The 20,831-nt window shown below is 38.4% G+C and overlaps 1 protein-coding gene across 8 annotated transcripts in view; it reads right to left on the bottom strand.

Annotated features, from left to right (window-relative positions):
• Positions 1-219: 219 nt before the first annotated feature.
• The window catches only part of CARF (calcium responsive transcription factor), a 35,950-nt gene continuing 15,338 nt past the window's right edge, over positions 220-20,831 (bottom strand). For 3 of the 8 annotated variants that reach the window (XM_056496246.1, XM_056496247.1, XM_056496252.1), the window contains 11 exons: positions 20,339-20,459; positions 19,330-19,473; positions 18,671-18,904; positions 18,130-18,292; positions 17,078-17,153; positions 13,405-13,535; positions 12,048-12,414; positions 5,084-11,578; positions 4,653-4,706; positions 3,454-3,617; positions 220-3,342 (listed from right to left, as the gene is read on the bottom strand). In XM_056496246.1, the coding sequence (XP_056352221.1) occupies positions 11,469-11,578; positions 12,048-12,414; positions 13,405-13,535; positions 17,078-17,153; positions 18,130-18,292; positions 18,671-18,904; positions 19,330-19,473; positions 20,339-20,459 (1,346 nt within the window). In that variant the 3' untranslated portion in view covers positions 220-3,342; positions 3,454-3,617; positions 4,653-4,706; positions 5,084-11,468. The remainder of the gene's footprint in view (positions 3,343-3,453; positions 3,618-4,652; positions 4,707-5,083; positions 11,579-12,047; positions 12,415-13,404; positions 13,536-17,077; positions 17,154-18,129; positions 18,293-18,670; positions 18,905-19,329; positions 19,474-20,338; positions 20,460-20,831) is intronic. The other 5 variants (XM_056496244.1, XM_056496245.1, XM_056496248.1 and 2 more) reach the window with 4 other exon arrangements.

Below are 20,831 nucleotides of genomic sequence, written 5' to 3'. Positions count from 1 at the left end.
CCGATAATTATCAGGAATATTCAACTTTTACTGTTTGTTAGAAAATATATGAAATATTATATCTTGCCATTAAGTGTCTTATGCTCTAAGTATTGACTATTAACTTAAATTACTCTACATAAGAGATCAGATAAAACAGACCCTACAATGGATACAAAAAGGAATAAACACCAAGTAAAAGCTTGACAAACCCAACAGAAACCAAACCCAAGACAAGACTGGTATTTTACAAAGTGCTTTATTTCCCAGTTCTTTCTGCAATGGCTCATAAACATTACTTTTGTTTGCAAGATCAGAATAAACATCAGTGTACCACCAAAAGCATTAGCCTGTAGTTAATCTCTGAAAGATCTTACCTTACTAATGTCAATTATGGTGGCTGACTTTATGGTACATTTTGTTAGCACCTGTCCCCAGTGAAACTTTTCCACTTTTGCAGTTATTAGCTAATCTCACTAGCATTTCTCATTTTGCAAAGGAGTTCAGAAGTCTGAAATAAGAGGAATGGAGACACTTTTGTTCATAGATGAAACTAGATTAATAAAAACATTTCACTACGAAAACATCAATCTTTTTACAATTGCAACTGATGAACCCTAGGTCACAGCTCCTGAAGATGCTAAATTTGGCTCCCATGTAGTCTGCCTTTTATTCATTTTTTAAAGATGTCAAATTCACTTTGCCTGATCCAAGAAAAAAATCACAAGTTTATGGAATACTTCAGCACAAAAGATTTTTTGGTAGCTATGGAACACATATAATCATGGATTTTTCCAGAGCAACTGGTAGATAAATGCCAAATAAAGAATTCCTTTCCCTTTTATAAAACTTCCAAGAGAAAAGAAAATTGCCACATGCATTATTTCTATGGCCCTGACATGGCCAGAAGAGCTTAACAAATAAATTAGACAACAAATAAACAGTAAGACAATAATCAATAGCGAGAGATATCATTGGAAGAAAATACTTGAAGTTACAATGACAGTGCCATTCTTTCTGAAGCTCATCTAATTCATTATCAAAGAAGTCCTTTTCATCCAACTGCTCATAAACAGTTTTATGGACAACTAACAATCCACCATGTTCACTTTAACAGAGACTCTTCTCTTTAGAGTGAAATGTAAAGAGAGAGGACGGAAAAAAAAAATTAGCTAATGGAAGCTATCCATCAATTTTATATTCCAGTGCATTGATTATAAACTAGTAAGTGTGTCATGTCACCTAGATACCTGTCTAGATACCTATGCTGTCCAGTGTCAGGTATTTTCTAAAGGTGGTGTAAGGACATATATATAAAACTTACCCTCTAAAGGAATTTCCCTTCTTATTCAGGAATAGCTCTGAAAAGCACAAGAATATAAATCTCATTCCCAAACTGCTTATTTATTTTCCCAAAATTAACAGCACTTTCACCAAAGATGCCACTCACCACAAACTTTTCTCAATTCTGAAGCACTGCTAGATGTAACACTGGGAAGATGCCACATCCTTAATACCTGTAAGAACAGCTTTACCAAAGTAGATAAAGTAGAATCTACTGCTGCAGCATCCTCTCCTCAGAATGACTCCTCCATGCTCAAACGGGTAAAAATATGGCTGGTATTCTTTTCCAGCTGAAATATAATGGATTAGACATGTTCCTGAGTTACTATCTACCTGAGATCTACTCTGGTGAACAGGTGAGTATGCTGAACTTGAAAGGCCTAACCAGAACACATCCAGAAATGCAATTCCTGATTTAGACAAGATATACTACTTCCTTCATACAGAATGAATTAATAAAAATTAAAATTTGATTACTTAAAAAATTAAAGGCAATAGTGACTTGCAGTGATCAAACAGAAATCAGGTTTTTTCACCATGACTTGCATCCAAATGTAAACTTCAATATTTGAATCAATATGAGGAAAGCTAATTTAATTTATTGCCAATTAAAACAGATTAAATCACTGAGAAACAAAAGCAAATTAAAACAGCACATTCCCTTCCTGTTGCCCTCTTTGCTCAGACTCAACTTCACACTTTGAACTCCCAATTTCTCTGTCTCCCTTTGTCCAAGGCAGCACAGGGCAAAGTGGAATAGGGGCATTGCAGTCAGTCTGTAACAGCTTCTTTCTGTTGCTCCATCATGGGTCCTCTCCACAGGCTGCAGTCCTTCAGCAGAAGCCTATTCTGGCATGGCTCCTCTCCATGGACTCCAGTTCCTTCAGAAAAATCTGCACCTGCTCATAGCTCTGTGGTCTGCAGGGAAGACACCGGCCCCAGCACCTGGAGCAATTCCTCCCTCTCCTTCTCTCACCTTGGTGCTCAGATGACTGTTTCACCTTCCTCCTCTGACATGCAGCATTTTGCCCTTTCTTAGAGACCTCCACAGATGTGCTGTGCTTCACCGATGTACTCAGCTGCATCCTGTGGTGGGTTCCTTGCAGAGCTGCCTGGAATCAGCTGTGTCCTGCACGGGGCCACCCACACCAGGGTACCTGAACTCAATACAGAAGCACACACTAAAAGTTGAGCACTAAGAACTTCCTGGCTGTCTCCTGTGCTCTTTCAAGCTGTGCCCAAAGTCATTTGTGGGGACACAGTGGGGCAGACCCACAGACTGATTTGGATTCACAGCAATAACTTTGTACTGATAACATGCTGGTACACAAAGTGCAAGACATTGCTGTCATCAGCACAGTTCTGTGTTTTTGCTGGCCTGTGTGGAGATGCAGGTGCAGGAGCAGTACCTGTGCCAGGTGCTACCTCTGAGGACTTCTGCAGTGAAGCTTACCCCAGTATTTCCCACGCCTTAGGCAAAACACAATGATAGCTTACATTTCAGTCATGTAAGAAATCAAACTCCAGCATAATAAAGCAAAGAAGAAACTCCAAAACACGGGAAATTGAATATAGAGAAATTTTTTTTTAAATGAGAAATTTGTTTCTGTGCTGCTCTGGGTATGAAAAAGAGGCAACAGGAGAAAAGCAGAAAAGTGGAAAATTAGAACATGTTAAAACAATTTCCCCACTCCCAAAAAGCATTGAGTACAGTGGGTAGGAGACAACAGGCTAATGAGAGGCAATTTTATGGCTTGTATTATGTACAAAGTTAGACATGCACTAGCACCTGACATGAAAAACCTGTACACCCACCAAATTATTGTGAGGATATTGATTTTAACTGGTAAATTCCTCTTTCCACAGATCATCTGTTCTCAGTAGAAGTAAGGTTAAGAATGTTCCCACTTCCTCCATCTGCTTCCATGTACAGAACACCTCAGATGCGGTAACAGCTTTGTCAACACCCAGAAACATGGAGTTATCAGACCAGTTTGCATTCAGAAGGTAACTAGTGCACTGAAGATAAAAGAAAAATGCACAGTTTCTAGCTTTGATTAGATGCAATCTCAGAGCATGAATAGTAACAAAATCAAAAATTAAAAAGCAGTATATTAAAAAAACATTTACCATCCAAAGTGAGCCATTTCAGCCACGAAAAACTGAAGTCTTCAGCTGTAACTTTGAGAGCTTTCTATCTCCTGCAGGCAGCATTTTGCAAATTTCTCTTCCTCTTCTGTTCTCTGCTCTGGTCTCTCAACAGTTAGCTGGAGTAGTCTCAGAGGTAAATGATCCTGAGAAAACAGCCAACACATAGTGAACTAAGAGACAAAAGTGGAAGACAAGTGGGAAACACCTGCACACTTCAGAGAACTGACATGTCCTCTGTAAGAACCAAAATTTAACATTTAATTTCAGTTTTAAAAGAAATGGCTATGTGAAAAATTTAAATTTATCTAACTTAACAGTGACCTGACAAAGCAAAACTGAACTTAGATCTAGGAAAGAATTTTAGGCCCAACTTGTGATTAATTTGCAGAAGCTTTGTTAAACTGAAAGCTGGCAGTGGACAGAAATTTAGATTTGTTTTCTTCTCCCTGTTGACCAGTGTTTGTCAAGAACTTACTTAAGAAAAAGAATTGTGTAAGGGCAGTGCTATGTAAAGAGCAAGAATGCCTACTTTTATCATGATATTCTTCAGTTTCTTATGCCTTCTACCAGCTCCTACTCCTAAATTAAGTACACTTGAGGGTGACTGTTCTAGGTGCTCCCAACTCTCTGTACATTTTCCATCAAATTTTCATACACAGAGACTTTATCCTCCATTAAGCTGGAAAGCAGAATTCCATGAGCCATCCTTCAAGAGATAATTATGAGTAGCTTTGCATCAGGCAGAAGCACAAATGCAGATGTTCTCAGGAGCTGGAAGGTTCTTGTTCTGCACAACAAGCACTGCAGAACATGGGCATAGCCTCAGAGCTTGTCCCTAGCTCAGTCAGAGCTCAGATTAAGATCAAATTCACAACAAAATGCTCTCAGTTCACGAGACTTGACCATTTTGGACACCATATTGGTTTCACTAAACCAAAGCAAATTCCATGCAAAAAGAAAATTTGCCACATCTAGAACTGATACGACAGATGTTAATTAACAAATTGGTTAGCAGGTATTGTTACTGACATGTTGTCAAGTGACCAGGTAGGTTTTGCAAATGAAAAAGTCCCCTCATGTAATTGGATAGGTCTTAACTATGGATTCTGGTGTTAGATGCAAGACACTGAACACAGTACAGATGGAAGATCACCCACAGAGGAAGAAAAGTGCCAAACCTTTCAGACTCTGAGCACGGTGGCTTTGAGGGGTAGCTTGGAATGCTTCATGTTCTGGATAAAAAGAAGAAAAAAAAAGTGAAAAGGCTTTGGTTATTTTAGGTTATTAAAGCATTAGAAATATACAACATTATTAAGTTGAAGCTTACTCTGTGAAAAGTATATATATGAAAGGACTCTGGATAAAAACTCCCAGCTGTTTTATAAAACAAGCTTTAATTTACTTTAAGAAAATGCACAGAGACAATAGAAAGAGATGGCACTGGCCTACAGTTTCAGTATGACATGCAAAGATGGCAATGTATGAATGAGTACACATTAACATTTTGGGACACAATCAAAAACACTGAGACCTGTCCAAACACTAGGCATCTTGGAGCAGACTGGAGAGAGTCAGCAGAAATACTAATATTCTGAAAAAGAAGATATACTTTTAATCTCTATTGGAAAATCCTCTTCCTCCCACCAAAGAAAGTATATTACATAGAAGTCACGTCATCAGACTTTAATCTCCTCTGTTTCATCCTTGCAGGCCCTCTCATAAGATCTTACACATCTTCATGCTCTCCGTGTCCCTTGAATGCTTGTAGAACTTCTTGAGTGGGCAAGCAGAAAGAACAGCTATGTCAGCACAGAAAGACAATCACTGCTTCTCAAGGGTGCTATCAGGACTAGCACAGAGAATGTTAGTCTGGCACAAGGACACTGGGACTGAACTTCTCCCTCTCTCACTGATCTGCCAACACACGCCTCTCTGTTTCTGGCTCTCCTACTGCCACTTGATTGCCACACCTAATTATGCTTTAAATAGTATCTACTGACAGAAACTGCTCTCCGAAGACCAGAAATATTCCTATGATGTTTCCTGGAGCCACTGAACTGTCAACATTTGACCAAGGGAGAGAGTTGAAATTTTTACAGTATTTCAGTGGCAGTTTATGCTGCATTGACACTGTCCTGCTTTAGAAATCCAAGTACATTAGACAAATGTCCAAACAGCAGATCCAATAGTGTGTCAGCTTTTGTTCTCTAGTTCATTCCTAGTGAGGACCCAGAAATCAACTTTTATACTACAAACAGATTTTCATGATGAGCCTTATCAATCCCTATTAGAAAATGATCAGGAAGAGTGAGAAATTTAATTTGCTTAGAACAGCATGCTCTTGTTTAAACAGGCAGAATCTCATTAACAGAAGCCAGTACATGCCAAATGACCAACTGAGCTGCGCTGAAGAGAGCAAAGGATGGTTGTAGTAAAAACATGAATTCCAATTATCCACATTAAAAGATCTGATTACATATGCCCTAAAATATCTTCAATATTTAATGCAGATAAGTGTAATTAAAATGGTATTAAAGAACTATGTGCAAACAACTATAGCCATGTTACCATTTTGAGGTACATACATCTATATATGTATGCAAATGTATTTTAAAACCATTAAGTATCCAGAGGTAACCTGTGTAAGGGACCATCATTTGGATACTTTTTGCAAGGTTTATTCTATCTATCAGAGGCTACCAGACTACTGATGAGAATTACTCCCACAGCTCCTATTTTCATGTCCAGGGAAGACTCTTTAGGACAAAGACACTCAGTATTTGTCCTCGTAAAGCTTTCTATGCTTTTAAAACTCCTTCTGTACAACAACAAAATGAGGTCCTAATTGACAAACATATACTAGTAGTTTGTATGATACAGCAGTACTGTTTACGATCACTCCTTTGAAGATTCTCTAGAAAACACTTCAAATCCCTTCAGAATATAAACATGTCATTTGTCATGTGCATCAGAAATGGAATGGGATACTAAGATGTAAGAGCTTATACTGGAAAAAAAAAATGCATGCACATACACTCCTGTTATTTGTTCTCCCCTCCTTCCCCCCCAAATCATACCTTAGCTGCTGCTGTTGGATAGACCAGCTGGACAGCTTCTGACCTAAAAAATTTACACCACCTGTTTTACATAAGGCTGGTTTCATTCATTAATGAGGTGCATTGCTGCTGGGAGAAGGTAATTGTCACTGATGGGATAGGCTCTGAAGTCCATTCCTATGAAAGCTCTGTTCAGAAAGGCAAGGCAGACCAAAGACAATTTTCTCATCTGAGACCCATGAAGAGCAGTAACTTTTCCCAGCACCATCCTCAGCTGTATCACACTTTCTATCCCTAATGGAACAGATTCTTCCTACCTAAACATCTGAGAATGTATCTGCTTGAATAGGCTTAAGGGAGAAAATTGCACTTTTGCCAACAGACAGACAACCTAACAGGCAGCTACTATCCACAGACAGAATCAGGAATTCAAGTGGTCTGAAAGAGGCCGTCCCTAAGAGCTGGAAGAAGACATCCTTTCCTCCTTGTTTTATCAAATCTTTTCAGTTGCTGTGAATGCAAATGGTCTGTGAAATGGAGTCCCTTCATATTAATTCTGATAATGATGACAGACCTCGAAGCAAGCAAGTAAAAAACCTCAATTTAAAGGAATATACGTACGCAGGGAAGGAGGGAGAAAAACTGATGGGGCAAAGCTCATCAGTGTTTACCTGTGCAGTGAACTCAGCAGCTCCTTCAACAGTTCAACAGTGAAACATTGAGAATTGGAGGACCTGAGGGCATGGGATTTCTGTGGAAGCTTTAGTAAGTGTGGAGATATTTGGGTGGATACTGAGCTGCAGTCAGTGGGATGAGGAAAGCAGTAAGTTAATTCAGCTGGGAAGAAAAGTTTGTTTTCCTTGGTAACAGGTAAAGAAAGAGTCTACAGCCCTGGGCTGAAGTTTCAAGAGGACTTTCTTCTTCCTATTAGAAGCTAAGAATGGGCACCTCAGACTACACAGAGGAATCATTTATCTGCCTTTGGTGCTTACCAAAACACAACTTTTCTGTTTTTAAGGGCAGGGCAGGCTTCCCTTTTCTTCCATACCTTTAAATTCCTACCATGAACTCACACTATCCTCTGCTGGCATAGAGAGGACTAAGGATAGACTCAGGAACTGCACCGAGCGTTTGGGCTCCCAAAGTCCCCCAGCACAGCCCCCACTAGCCCTCCCAGCAGGATTCCTTGCCTTTCAGAAACTTCTTGCATCTGGTCTCCCTGGAACTGTCTTACCTGGTCTCCATCATCCCTAAAATCCACTGCCCTGAAAGAGCTCTTGCATTTCTCTGCCTTAAGCCCCCATAGCCACAAAACAGACCATTACTGTAAAAGAACAAGTAGTTTACATTTGAATAGGAATATTATACATTAAGTTACTAAAGAAAAAAAAATACATACACATACATATACAGATATTTGTGCCTCTAAATTTTGTAGAAACTGCAATAATTTTGTACCACAAAAAGCACTTATTAGCAGCACTGGTTTCCATCCAAGAGGTCTCCAGCCTTGAAGGAGAGCTATGGATGTATACCTTTTTACACCTTCTCTACATTTTGCCAAAAAGTAATTTTTGCATGCACATAGAGAACACATCTATTCTTGTAAAGCAACCAATCACTCTTACAGACAGCCAATAATAAGAATAACTAGAAAATCAATTGTTCATTTACAGTACTGTTGAAGGTCAGGAATTCTAGGTTTGCAAAACAAGTGCTTGCACACAACAACCACAAGAAACCAAAGTAAACATCAGAAAAACATCTACAATTCCAACACAAAGTAATAACCAACTACTTTGCATCAAGCTACATAGATTACTCTGAAAAATCAGTCTCGCATATTCTACTTAAATAACTTTAACCATTGAAATTGGTAGCACTTACTTCTGGTTTTTCAAATACATAACAGTATTCTCTGCAAAATTTAGGTGAATATTAGTGAACAAAGGCTTTACATGGAATCTAGAGACTGGACATAGGGGATGAGTTAATGTTCCTCCTTCAGCAACATGCACAAAACAAATGTAAAACACACACTTTGAAAAAAAAAATGGCATTAAATTTAAAAAACCAACACAGTAATAAACAGAAATATGTATTTGGAAGACAAAAGAACTGAAATTCTGTGAAAATGAAGAAAACTGAAGACAAAAATATGAGTACTGGCTGAAGAATAATTTAAAATAAATTTCCAATAAACAAAATTTCAAGTTTAATCATCAGTTTTTAAGAACAACTAATTCTTTATTGCTTCTTTAAAATTCTTCCAGCTTTTTCTTCTATTGTTTTCAGAGTACCATGCAAATCAGGATAGAACACAAAATTCCTTTCAGAGCCTGCAATTAAAGTTGGGCTAAAGTGTTTTCTTCAGCTATGAGCACGAGGTCAAACCCAGAAATACTGTCAGAAATACTGAGCAGCACAGGATGAGACTGTAGCTCATGGTGGAAAGAACTGTGTTACAACCAGAACTCTTAATGAGAGAACTAAGCAAGAACTGATAGAAATGTAACTTCCCTTGAGCTTTTACCTCAATCACAAATGTATTGTTGGCTTTGAAGAGAACTAAAACTGAAATAACCTCTTGCTGGTAATCTTTAGCTGTAATTTATTCTTTTGAAAGGAAGCACTCTCAACAATGAGGGAAAATTCTCAAAAAAAGAGCAATATAAGGAAAGAGAATATAGGTTGGAATGCATTAGTTTAAACTTCAAGAAAAATTGATGGTGATGGATTACTGAATACAGCAGAATGGAAGGAGGTACCCATTCTGGTATGCAGTTTGTGAGCTGGAAAAGAGAAGGGGACTGCTGGCTGAGTGCTCCAGAACTACCACTGCAGCAGAGAACATCCATCTGGGAGATATTTTGACAATGAGCAAAACAACCTACCAAAAAACCAACCAACAAACAAATAAAACAAAATAAAAAAACCCCTACCAAATAAATAACATCCACAGGTGAATCTTGTGGGGCTTTTCCTAGCCAGAAATGAGTAAAGCATACCATAAAACAAGCCAGTGTAGATACTAAAAATTAGAGGCTCCAAAAAAAAATGGAGAATTTTTTATGCTCTTGCATGATAAAATACTGACTTTAAATTAAATAAGTTTAATAAGAGCATGATCCTTTTGGAAAATTCTAATAGGAGCTAACCCATAAATATCAGCTTTAAACAAAAGTGCTTACAAAGTTATTAACCTCAGAGAGGTTAATGTACATTACATCTAAGATATAGCACTTAATGAACAGATGTTGCAAAGGCATTTGGAACACAAGTTCAATATAAGACTTCTGAAAGTTTTAGTTTTGAATACTCAAAAGAAAATGAGAAATAATTTTAAATGGCCACTATTTAGAAGATGCTTGTGAATGCTTTTATGCAAGTTAAATGTAACAATATAAAATATTAATATTTTGGTTCATATAATATTTACAACACTTTATTTTCTACATAAATGAACTAAAAATTTTCCTGGGGTTCTTTGTTTGTTCATTTGTTTTCAAGTCTGAAAAAGAGAAAAGTCCCTCACACAGAGTTCTTATATAGCGTGCAGGAAAAAACCCTCTAATTTTATGATCAAGCTCTCAACCACTTAATAGGAACTAAAACCAGAAAGGCTCCTATTGCTGTATGAAAACTTCTCTGAATGTTGCTCTAGGAATTCAACATCTGAAGGAAACAATGCAATTGCCTAACTTGGTATCTATGTTGGCATCAGTTTAATTTAATTTATAGCTTTAAATTGATTCCAAGTTTTTTGTAGGTGCAATTTTTTTTTCTTCAGGAAACTTCTGTCACACATTACGCAGCTCAGTGCTTGTCACTCACTTACTATGGCTTTAACTCAAATATTACTAAACCTTAATTTTTATCACTCAATTTTCTAAAGATTCCTGGTAACTATTTTAATTGTATGGACCACATAAGTCTTAGAATATGCCACTTTTGAAAAAGAAGAGTTTGTTTTCTGAATGCTGTGGTGACAGTATACTTGGACATATTACTTTGATTACTTCCTTTGTTTTCTTGGGCTTCTCTTTGTAAGGAATGCATCCACAAGCTCTACATACCAAACAACAGCACATCTGTCTGAGCTGGTAGCTTTAAGTGCAGAAAGCAAGAGGTAGGTAAGCTGAAATAGCAGCATCAATCACTTTCCATGAGAAAGACTCCTGCATTGTTATGACCAACTGCAAATACAATATCACTGCAAAGGAAAGCTGCATGCATCAATAACCCTCATTATGAAGCCAGAACTTAAGTTCAAAGCTGACAAGTCAAAAACATTCACCGTTACAATTCACACACTTTCCTTTATCATACAACCTTACATTCACCTGGCAACCTCACCTTTCTCCTCTCCTTGATCTTCACATCATTAACATTATGGTCAAAGTTGCATTTTCTTAAGCATCCATGTCCTTTATCACTTTGAAGTTTAGCATCCTGGACCTTCCTTTGTCACAAAACCATTGCCATACTGGTCCACTTTGCTGTTGGATTCTGTGATCTTGGAGCTGACAAATTCTATGGTCTCTGTAGTGCAATAAGAGTCAAGGGTCTCAAGGAGAAAATGTGATCCCAGCATTGTGATCCACATTCTAAAGCTAAGGAATTAAATTGTGGAAGACCTTCAGAAACAATGAACAAAATGTGCCATTTGGATAGAATCCAAATTACTCAAAACTTGAAACAGAAGAGAGAGATGGTGTTCCACAGAGCAACTGCATGACCTGGAGTTGGCAGTGAGCCACATCAGTCAAACCAAAACAGCTTTCTGTCAGAAGTACTCTAAAATATGCTTAGTCTGAATGTCATAATACAATTTGAAAAGAATGGCAGGACTTTGGGAGCACCTGCCCTTCCTTCCAAGACATTTAGAGTTCTCCAATTTGAAAAATCCTTCCAGGCTTCACAGGTGAAGGTGAAGAACTATGGTGAGGAACTGTGGCAGTCTCTGATTTTATCTGTCTCCATAGACAATGCTTTTTCTTTTGGTTCTTGTTTAACACAGGTAACAATACCCTCGGTATTTTCTTCAGCTTAAAAACAAAACAAAAATCAAACATTGACATTCAAACTCCATTGACAATGCTTCAACCCCAATAACTGTGCACTTAAAAGAAAAATATTTCAGGCACTCAAGCTAATAGTTAAGGCATATATGAAGTTTACTGCTTTTTAGCTTGACAGCCAGATATGTCACCTACTTCACCCTAAAACACTGCAAGTTGACATGAACTTACTGCAGGTAAGGCTCCCCTTGAGTAACAATATTTAAACCAATTTAAAAAATAAAATGTCTGGAGATACCAAATCACTTTCACACAAAACATCTTTCCTCTTTCCCATGGAAAAATAAAAAAATAATTAGAATTGGCTGAAAAAAGTCTGTCTTGGAGTTCCCCACTATCAACACTTTTTGTTCTGTGTGTCCTTTCTTCAAGACACACAGAACAAAATCCACTGCATTTTCTATACACACATATTATTGAGAAAACTGCAACTTACTAAGTGCTGGCTGGCTGTCCACAATCCGTACTGGAACAGTCTGTACATCTCCCAAGAGAATCTGGTGCACTCCTCCTTCCAGGCTTCTGGAGTCATCCAGCCCTTCAGCTGGTACCAGCTGGCCCACGGCAACCAGACTCTGATCAGAGCCAGGCAGAGTCCCAAAAGCAGGCGCAGCACCACTGTCCTGTGTGAGGCCAGCAGCTGCTTGCAGACCATGCCCCTGACTCAGTGCTAGAGAATGGGTGCTTATTGCACTGCCCAGGGAATCCAGGAGACTTGCAGGGCTGGGAGGGGAATGGTTATTTACAGCTAGCAGGGCTGTTGATCCATTTGTTGAGGTAAATGTTGACTGCAGCTGCAATCCCTGCGAAAGAAAAGGCAGAAGTACCAATAGAGCAGCATTTACAGCAGAGGGAGTTTGCATTTAACAGCCTGTATTGTCTAGATAGCTTCTGACTTCCTACTCGTTAACTCTTCTAAACACTCAATCCCAGTAACTCTAGGCTCGAAACCTAGTTGAAGACAATTAGAACAGTGGAATCCAGCAGCATTTAGAAGACTGCTTTTGATAATCAAGCTCTAATTTCGGATTGATACTCAGGTTCAGATCATTCCCCAGCACTACCCCTTTCCCACAAGAGGTGGGTACTACAAGCTAAACACACTGCTTTAAAAATAAAATGATGTGAGGTGCAAGCAGGCTGTCATCAGAAAGAGGGGAAACAGCAAGTAGAACAGAATCTTACTACCGATTCTATTTTTAGGGAAAAGGTCATGCATTTCGTTGGGGTTCAGGAAATAGGAAGGCTGATTTTCAAAGTAGTTAAAGGATAAGAGAGCGAGCTTTGAAGGGAGATGAGCTTTAGAAGAAGCTCTTTTAGCATGACATTCTTACCCCTCCCTCTTCAGCCTTTCAACCTGCAAGTTTACAGCTCTGAGCTAGGAGCAGTTTCAGGATTTTAAGATATTTTCTTAAGAGGCTGGAGAAGGATTTAAAAGGAATAAACAAGACTGCCTTATCTCCCTGCAGTTTTGCAGCATTTTCATTATGAAATGACTGGACCACGTGGAAAATGAAGAGGTACTTGGTTTGAGGTAAAAATCCACTGCCTTTATCCTCTTGGTTTTGCCCTCACAAGAGATCCTAACTCCAAAGTGTCAAAAGATAGTAGTGGTATCCCCTGCACCACAGCCATATGCTAATGTGGCGTGCAAGAGCAACCTGCCTACGAGCTGACAACTATTTCAAAGTCCATGTTACCCAGCTATGTTTGGGATCAGCTGAGAGGGAACTTGCTGTTCTCAGCTTGCCTTCAGCAATTCCAGCACAGCATTGTAAATGACATGACTGTACCTGAAATTGTGCAAATATCTTGGGCTGAAGTGAAGAGAGTGAAGACAACAGCTGAGTTGTTTCTGGTACCAAGGACTCCCCACTCTGGCAAGATTCTGCTTTGGTGATGACTGACTCCACTCCTGAGCTCCCTACAGTGCCAAAACGAGGAAGCAGACAGTTATGACAAATCTCTTCTTCCTGTTTAATAAAAGCCTCCCCTGTGAACCAAACAAACTCCCTTCAATCTCAATACAGACATACAGAAGACATATATACACATCCATATATGCTGTTCTCTTTGCAGAACTTGGATGCCAAAGAAAGAAGACTGAGTATGACAAAAAGACAATACTGAAGGAAGTTTGTATGTATCTGTACAGAGCAAAAGCCAGAGGCACCAATAAATCTTTTCCTGAGAGCCAAAATCTGAAACATTTCTAGCAAAGCAGCAAATAATTTGACAATATCTATACCTCAAGAAGAGCTTAAAACCACACAGGTATCAAAAGAAAAGGGTTGTCTTTCAAAATTAAAATCTAGGAAATTTTCTATGTCTCACCACTCCCTTCCCATCTTCATGAAATTAGCATAGCTTCTATGTAATATCATCCAAAGTCCATTTATCTGGAGGTCTGTCAGCCTGAAGATTATATTATAGCCTCAAAATTCTTATTTAATGCAAGAATGATGACTTCATTTCCTGAAGTTTTGCAAAAACTGAGATTTGCTAATAATAATTTCTGCAAGAAAACTTCTCATGAGATCATTCTATTTCCTGTTTGAGCCACCCAGAACATTTTGGTTAAGCTTTATGCAGACAAAAGCAGACATTGCTCAGTTTCTTATTTCTCAGTCCCACTGCTAAAAGAACTTGCCCTGTGAATGCAGATTTGTCTGGTGAATGCAAAAAAAAATAAGAATGGTCAATTGCAAAACATTTTGTATCAGAAAATTGTAAGAAAAGTTTCCAGCAATCTGAGTGGAGGTAGATTTTTCAACATATATAATGACCTGCAGACTCTTAACTACCATAACTGACAGGAAGATACATACAAATCTATAAATCTTCTTGAACACAAGTACTTCAAATATTTAGACTCTTCTGAATATTATACAGAGATCCCATATGCATATGTGAATGTTCACATGCATGAAGAGAGAGGAGTTTTCTCCCTGGGTTGTATTCTACAGCAATACCCCTGAGAAAAAAGGTAATAGTTCAACTCCTCTACTTGCTACAAAGTTGTATCACATGGAGACAGGAGTTCTGCACAAACAAGCTCTGCCTAATTTCTTAAACAGTTGTCTCCATTTGGCACAAGGTGGAATTTTTAAAAATATACATATACAAAGAGTAGTCTGAAAAGTCAATGCTGTTTTTCCTTGCTACCACTTCACAAACATCAATGAAAGCTCATTTTTAGGAAGTTAGGCTTATTTTTTGTAATACAGTTATAAATGTGTTGAAATGTGTACAAACACATACCCACACATAAAAGTGGAGACAAGACATGCTGCATTAAGAGTTTCTGCTTATATTCACTGAGCTGGTTCACATGTGCAGAAAACTAAATAAATCCCATACTCTTGCTTCCTGCAAAATTCAGTGTGTCACTGGGTGAATGTTTACACATTTGATAGGCTACTTTGTCTTAGAAAATTCTGTGTGAAACAAAGAAAGCAAAAATTGTTCTGAGTGTTCTCCAGCATTCCTACTGAGCTCTACAGCTCAACAGTTGTTGAAGGCACAACTATTCTGTGTCTCTCCATTAAAAAAACAGTAATGGCAATATTAACATAGGCATGCAAGCTTAAGCACAGTAAGTCTGTTCACATTGCAAATTTCTTTTTTTCCTAAAAAACAAGATTTAATTAAAAAAGAGGGATGTTGTTCAAGTTGAGTCTAAAACTTAACCTATTCTCTCAAGTTGTAAACATTGGAATTCTTCCCTAAAAGCACCAAGCATACATAACGCTTTTCAGCATTATGTTCAAATTAATCCATTGAAACAATAGCCAAAATAAGTTAAAAAATCCCAAATGAAACACAGCCCAACCTTTGCCTTTTCTTAACAGTAAATGCACTGGTGCACATGAAACTGCCTCACATAAATCAGGTTCACAAAGTCGTTGAGGAGAACTCATACAGTGAGCCAAACCTCTGGGGGTTTGTATTTCCTGCTACAACAAATAAGAAATTGGCCCACGTCAATCTCTGACCTAAGGGGAAAGGGACACAAACACATCAGAACTTCTTCAGACAAGAACCACAGGATAACTGTTGACACCAGTAAATCCTGAACATGACAACTGTGGCACTGCCCCTCTGGTCCCTGTAGACTTCTCTATCAGCTGTCTAGAACAAAATGTACCCACCACCATATTTCAGTTAAATGGGGAAAACAGCTGGCTCTGCTACTGAGATTAAAAACATCTGTGCAGTCTGCAGCATGATATGAACAATTGTGCACAAAAAACAATTAGGCTCTTCCATCTCACTTCAATCAATCCCTGCTAAAAGCCACGAACAGCTCTGATGAGTTCCACATCAAACCTATTACACAGAGGATGGGGAAAGCATCTACAAACATGAGGAGAAGTTCATTTGGTGCCACACTAGACAAAATATTCTTGAAACAAGGGTGGGAAGGGAAGAATAATCTAATTTTAAATTTTTTACCAGCCACTATAATCCAACAGAACATCTTAGCTATGTGTAATTCTAATTGTGTGGGTAGCAAGTAGATCTAGTTACAAACATCTGTATTTTGTCTTAGTACATGTTTTGAAGTTGAAGAAATAGTAGTAGGAACCCGCTTGCAACAAAGGAGAAACAGTATAACATCTTCAAAAAAAAACAAAACCAGTCCTTCAACCAAGACTGCATAAAAGTAAGTTTGTATAGAAATCTACCTTATCTACACTCTAGTTTTGAAACAGACTGGGGAGAAATTCAACACTTTGTGGCTCAACAATCACTGGGAAGAGATGATACTTGGGTGCCACATTAATAAAGAAGTTATATGACAAAGAACTGAAGAAACATCTCTCAGCCCTACTGCCACTTAATATCCATGTTTCTACTTCTGCTCTAAGCATCAAGGAAAAATGGAAAAGACTGATCTCAATTCCAACACCAGAAATACAATGCTTGTTTTTCAGTGCCTGATCCTAACACTGGAACTCATCAGGCAATGACTTCTGAGAAGTAGGAGCCTCAATATGCATTGAAATCCCTTTCAGCAATACATTTAAACATATGAGAAGCACAAACCACCTGGAAACTCAAGAACCCTGCTGGATCCTGAGAATTGTGTCTCCTGATAGACATATCTGTTCAGTAGTAACTTAATTCTCTCTAAACAGGCATTATTAGGACCTTCATCCAAGGTAAAAGGTACTCTCCAGACAACTATCCCATTAAAATTTTTGTTTGCCTGAAGATGTTAAATAAAAGCCAAGTTCATAATTTTAATACTTCTGCCAACAACATTATGACTACACATACTTTTTCCACACATGCAGTCAAATAGAAAAAAAAGTAAACGGAAATAGTTACAGCAAAATAATCCTTTTTAAGTTCACCTGAGTGACAGGACATGACAGCAACCTCCCTGGAAGGAAAGTGAACTTCTGTGACACAGTTAATAAAATACATTTGGAGACAGACAGGTTATATATGCAGTCTTACCATCTGAAGGTGGTGAGGCAAATGCAACAGTCACTGTTTCAGTGAGGACATTCCCACTGTCTGTGGTCCACTGCAGCTGAAATGAAAAAGAACTCAGTTTTCAGAAAGGCTGCACACTTGTCTACAGGCTCAATACAGGTCTGATAAGAAAACAGCGTCTAAAACTATGTTTTCTTACTTTTTAGTAATAATGTGTTTTAGGACCTCCTGATTCACAAAAAAAAATGCACTGTAAAAGATTTTGAAATATGCACTGTTTATCAGGAGGGCTATCTGCCTTATCTGCGCATGACACTTTAATGACTTTAAAATAGAAAATAGTCAAACCATTCTGCTAACTAACAAGCACACTCCCTTACCTGGGCTACACCAGTGTAGGGAGAGGGAAAAGACTGATGACATAGGATGACTTAACAGTACTGTTTGTCAAAGCTGATTCTAAATCAGTCATTTCTTAGCAGTTAGTCTCATAACTGGGAAAACTAGGATCACTGTGTACCCTTTATTACTCAATACATGGAAGAAAATTAAGGAACAAGATTTAAGAGATACTGAGCATTTGGAAGATTCAACTCCAATCTCACTGCACTTACTATGAAGTGCATTTATTACTATTTATGCATTCAAAATGTTTATTAAGTGCTCATTCAGATTGCACCTGAGACACATTTCATTCCCATTTTTTTATCTACTGAAAAGCAGAAGTGACTTCTTCAAAACATAGACAGTGACAAAATCATAAATAAAATTTTATGCCACAAGCCAATTTTTCTACACCAATGGCGTCCAGTTCATGCAGCCATCAAAAAGTACTAATACCGTGTAATTTGTCAACCAACAGCAATCTAATGCTGATGAGATAAATACCAAATAAGGTCAGAAAGCTTTATTCACATTTAATCCAATCTTGCTCAGCCTGAGATTCCACTGAAAATATTGCTGCTGGAAATATAGTCACAGAGAATTTTGGATGAAATCCAGCTAAGTGGTAAAAATGAAGATTTCCAGAATTTAAGTCCAAAAATCAGAAAGAAACACAAAGGCCAACATACCGTTGCTGGGATACTTTCCGAACTATACACTATCTCTCCATTCCTTAGGGACTTCTGCACTTCATGAATGTGGTTCTTGATGTCATTCACAGTGGGGAAGAAGGACAGGTTATGTCTTTCTGGCACTTCATCAGGCGTGAACAATTCTCTCTCCACATACTTTCTGTCATGCGTTAAAGGACATTTATTAGCACACATAAATATATTCTGCTGTTTCCCGCTTTGAGACACTGCTACCTTCTCCCTCCCCTTGTTGCAATGACAAGACAAAAGCAAGCTAGATGACCTTCTGAGCCAGTTCCTTGTGCATCTGCTACAGAGTCTGGAATTTAAAACCCCCATTTATTTAAGCAACTTTAAAGAGTATAGCAGCTATCCACAATGATATGAAAAGATATCAAAAGCTGGGAAAAACAGACTCATGACATCTGGGAATTAGATTCAATAATGTACCAGCACTGCCTTTTAGCTGCAAACCAAATTAATCAAATACAGAAGTAGATACAGCACTATAGACTGAGAGCACTGCAGAGTTCTGTACCTCAGTTGCTTCCTCACTGCATAGACCTGCTCTATTCCCTGAGACACCAGCTCTCGGATCTTGTCTGCCACTTGAGGATGAAGTCGAGAAGGTGGCGTACTGTTCTCATCTCGAATTACTTCCTCCTCCTCCTCAGGAGAAGACACAGAAAGATGGGACGGTGAAGGAGGGAGGCAGGAAGTGTCCATTTCATGATATTGGTGGGCTTGCTGAGTAGGTAACTGTACATACCACCTAGCAAGAAGGAGAGAGCTTATATACACAATTCTCAAAGGTAAAGAATTAGTGTCTTGGGGGAACAGTCTGAGAACTACCAACAACCTAGTCAGTGGGACAAGTTTTTACAGCCCCTGAGCAAGAAGATATCTTTCAGAACTCAGGGCCCTCTCAAACATTTCAGTGCAAAACAAACCAGATCAAACCCAAAACTATACAACTATTTATATCGATACCCTGCATGGAAACACCTGCTGAAGTTCTGTAACTTAGTGCTTAACAAATTTACCAAATGAATACTTCAGTGCTACAGAAGTCTTACTGATATTGTGGATTTTTCTACTATTAATAAATGACTAAGGAAAAAAAAAAAAAAAGACCAAGTAAAATACTGCTCTTTTCTGCTTCATTTGTGAAAATAAAGAAAAAAGTGGAAGTTTCACCTGAGGACACCACCAGCATCTATCAAGTTCTTCTTCAGCATGTTGAATGCTTTCTCCTGCTCCATTCTTATGATTTTCTTGTCAATTTTAGGGTCAGTAGGAACCCTGTATTCTGGAAACTTTTGAACCTTTTTAATATAGATCCTTCCAAGGAGGAATAAAAAAAATTCTCCATCAGTATACTTGGTCCTTGGGAAGGGAAAGGCAAAAATCCCACTTACTTCATATCAGCCATTAATATAGAAAAAGTTCAAGCAGAGTGATGTAGGGTGTGAGCAGTCTCTAAAAGAACTGTAAAGTTCTTAAGGATACATTAATAGATATGGATGCAGACAGACACACTTTTGTTCTTAGCTGGAAGTCACTCAGCCAGAGTGATTTTACTCCTCAGCAAAAGCACAACATCAATTGTGAACAGGCTGCAGTTCACCCAGCTATGCAGAATTGAGCACATATGGACCTAGCTGCAACTATTCATCAAACACTCTTAGCTCAGAAAAAAACTGAACAAGCACCCAGGAGAATGCTCAAGGGTGAGGAAAAAACGTTAGTGTTGGAGAAGGAGAAAACTCCCAGTGAACAGGAAGAACTGTAACTCCTTCAGCACACAGGACATGTGCTAAACTAGAAGGATTGACTGATATCAGTGCAATTAAAAGCCTGAAGAAGGAACAATAAGTAAGATGACAAAGTTTTAGGAGCAGAAAATAGTCACTAAAGAACACACTCATGAATGCTCATGTAGATAATGAATCCCACTTGTATTTTATAGAGTGATGTACTGCTACTTGGCATTCAGGGAGCCTATCAAATTTCAGCCTTATTCAGTCAAACAGTACTGTATTTCCTCTTTACCTCTAAATGAGTATCAACCTCAACTTATCAAGGAGATAAAGCTAAGAGCTACAGTGAGTATCAGCTGCCACCCCAAACCAGTGCTCTGTCATGGCTCACAGAAAGAATGCTTTCTTAGAATGCTCACTCTTTCAGCTTTATAGATAATCCTTACCTTGCTGGACAAGTGGCTTTGTACAGCTGGCCAGAGGTGCTTTCCTGCTCACCAGCTTTTTTGGGCTGAAATCCTTTCCTCCTTGGCCCATACTGGCACTCCATTACAATGGCTCTGCTTCCTGGAAGCAGAAAGTAATGCACAGTGTTCAAGGAATCACTGAATTCATTAAAGTAAAATAATGACTACAGAAGAGATGAGAGTTCTGAAGTAGTTATTTCTGTTTGCCATCAGGCTCTTCAGAAGGCAGAACCCTCAGGTATAGAAAGCAAATACAATACAAATGCTTCTCTCCCAGCATGTAAGAGCACAGAGCACTTTAAACCATTTCTCAAACTTATTACACCTCACAGCACTCCTCAACATATGTGAAGGCAAAATATTGGACTTTGCCCTGGCAAGCACTAATACTTTACAAGATGAGAAGTCTTGAAAGCTAGCAAAGGAACACAATACTGGTAATAATAATAGTAAAAAAAAAGCAGAATCCCCA

The sequence above is a fragment of the Oenanthe melanoleuca genome, chromosome 7, assembly GCF_029582105.1.
Source record: "Oenanthe melanoleuca isolate GR-GAL-2019-014 chromosome 7, OMel1.0, whole genome shotgun sequence".
Taxonomy (NCBI): domain Eukaryota; kingdom Metazoa; phylum Chordata; class Aves; order Passeriformes; family Muscicapidae; genus Oenanthe; species Oenanthe melanoleuca.
Note: the sequence above shows the minus strand (reverse complement) of the source record. Positions and strands in the feature narration are given on the sequence as shown.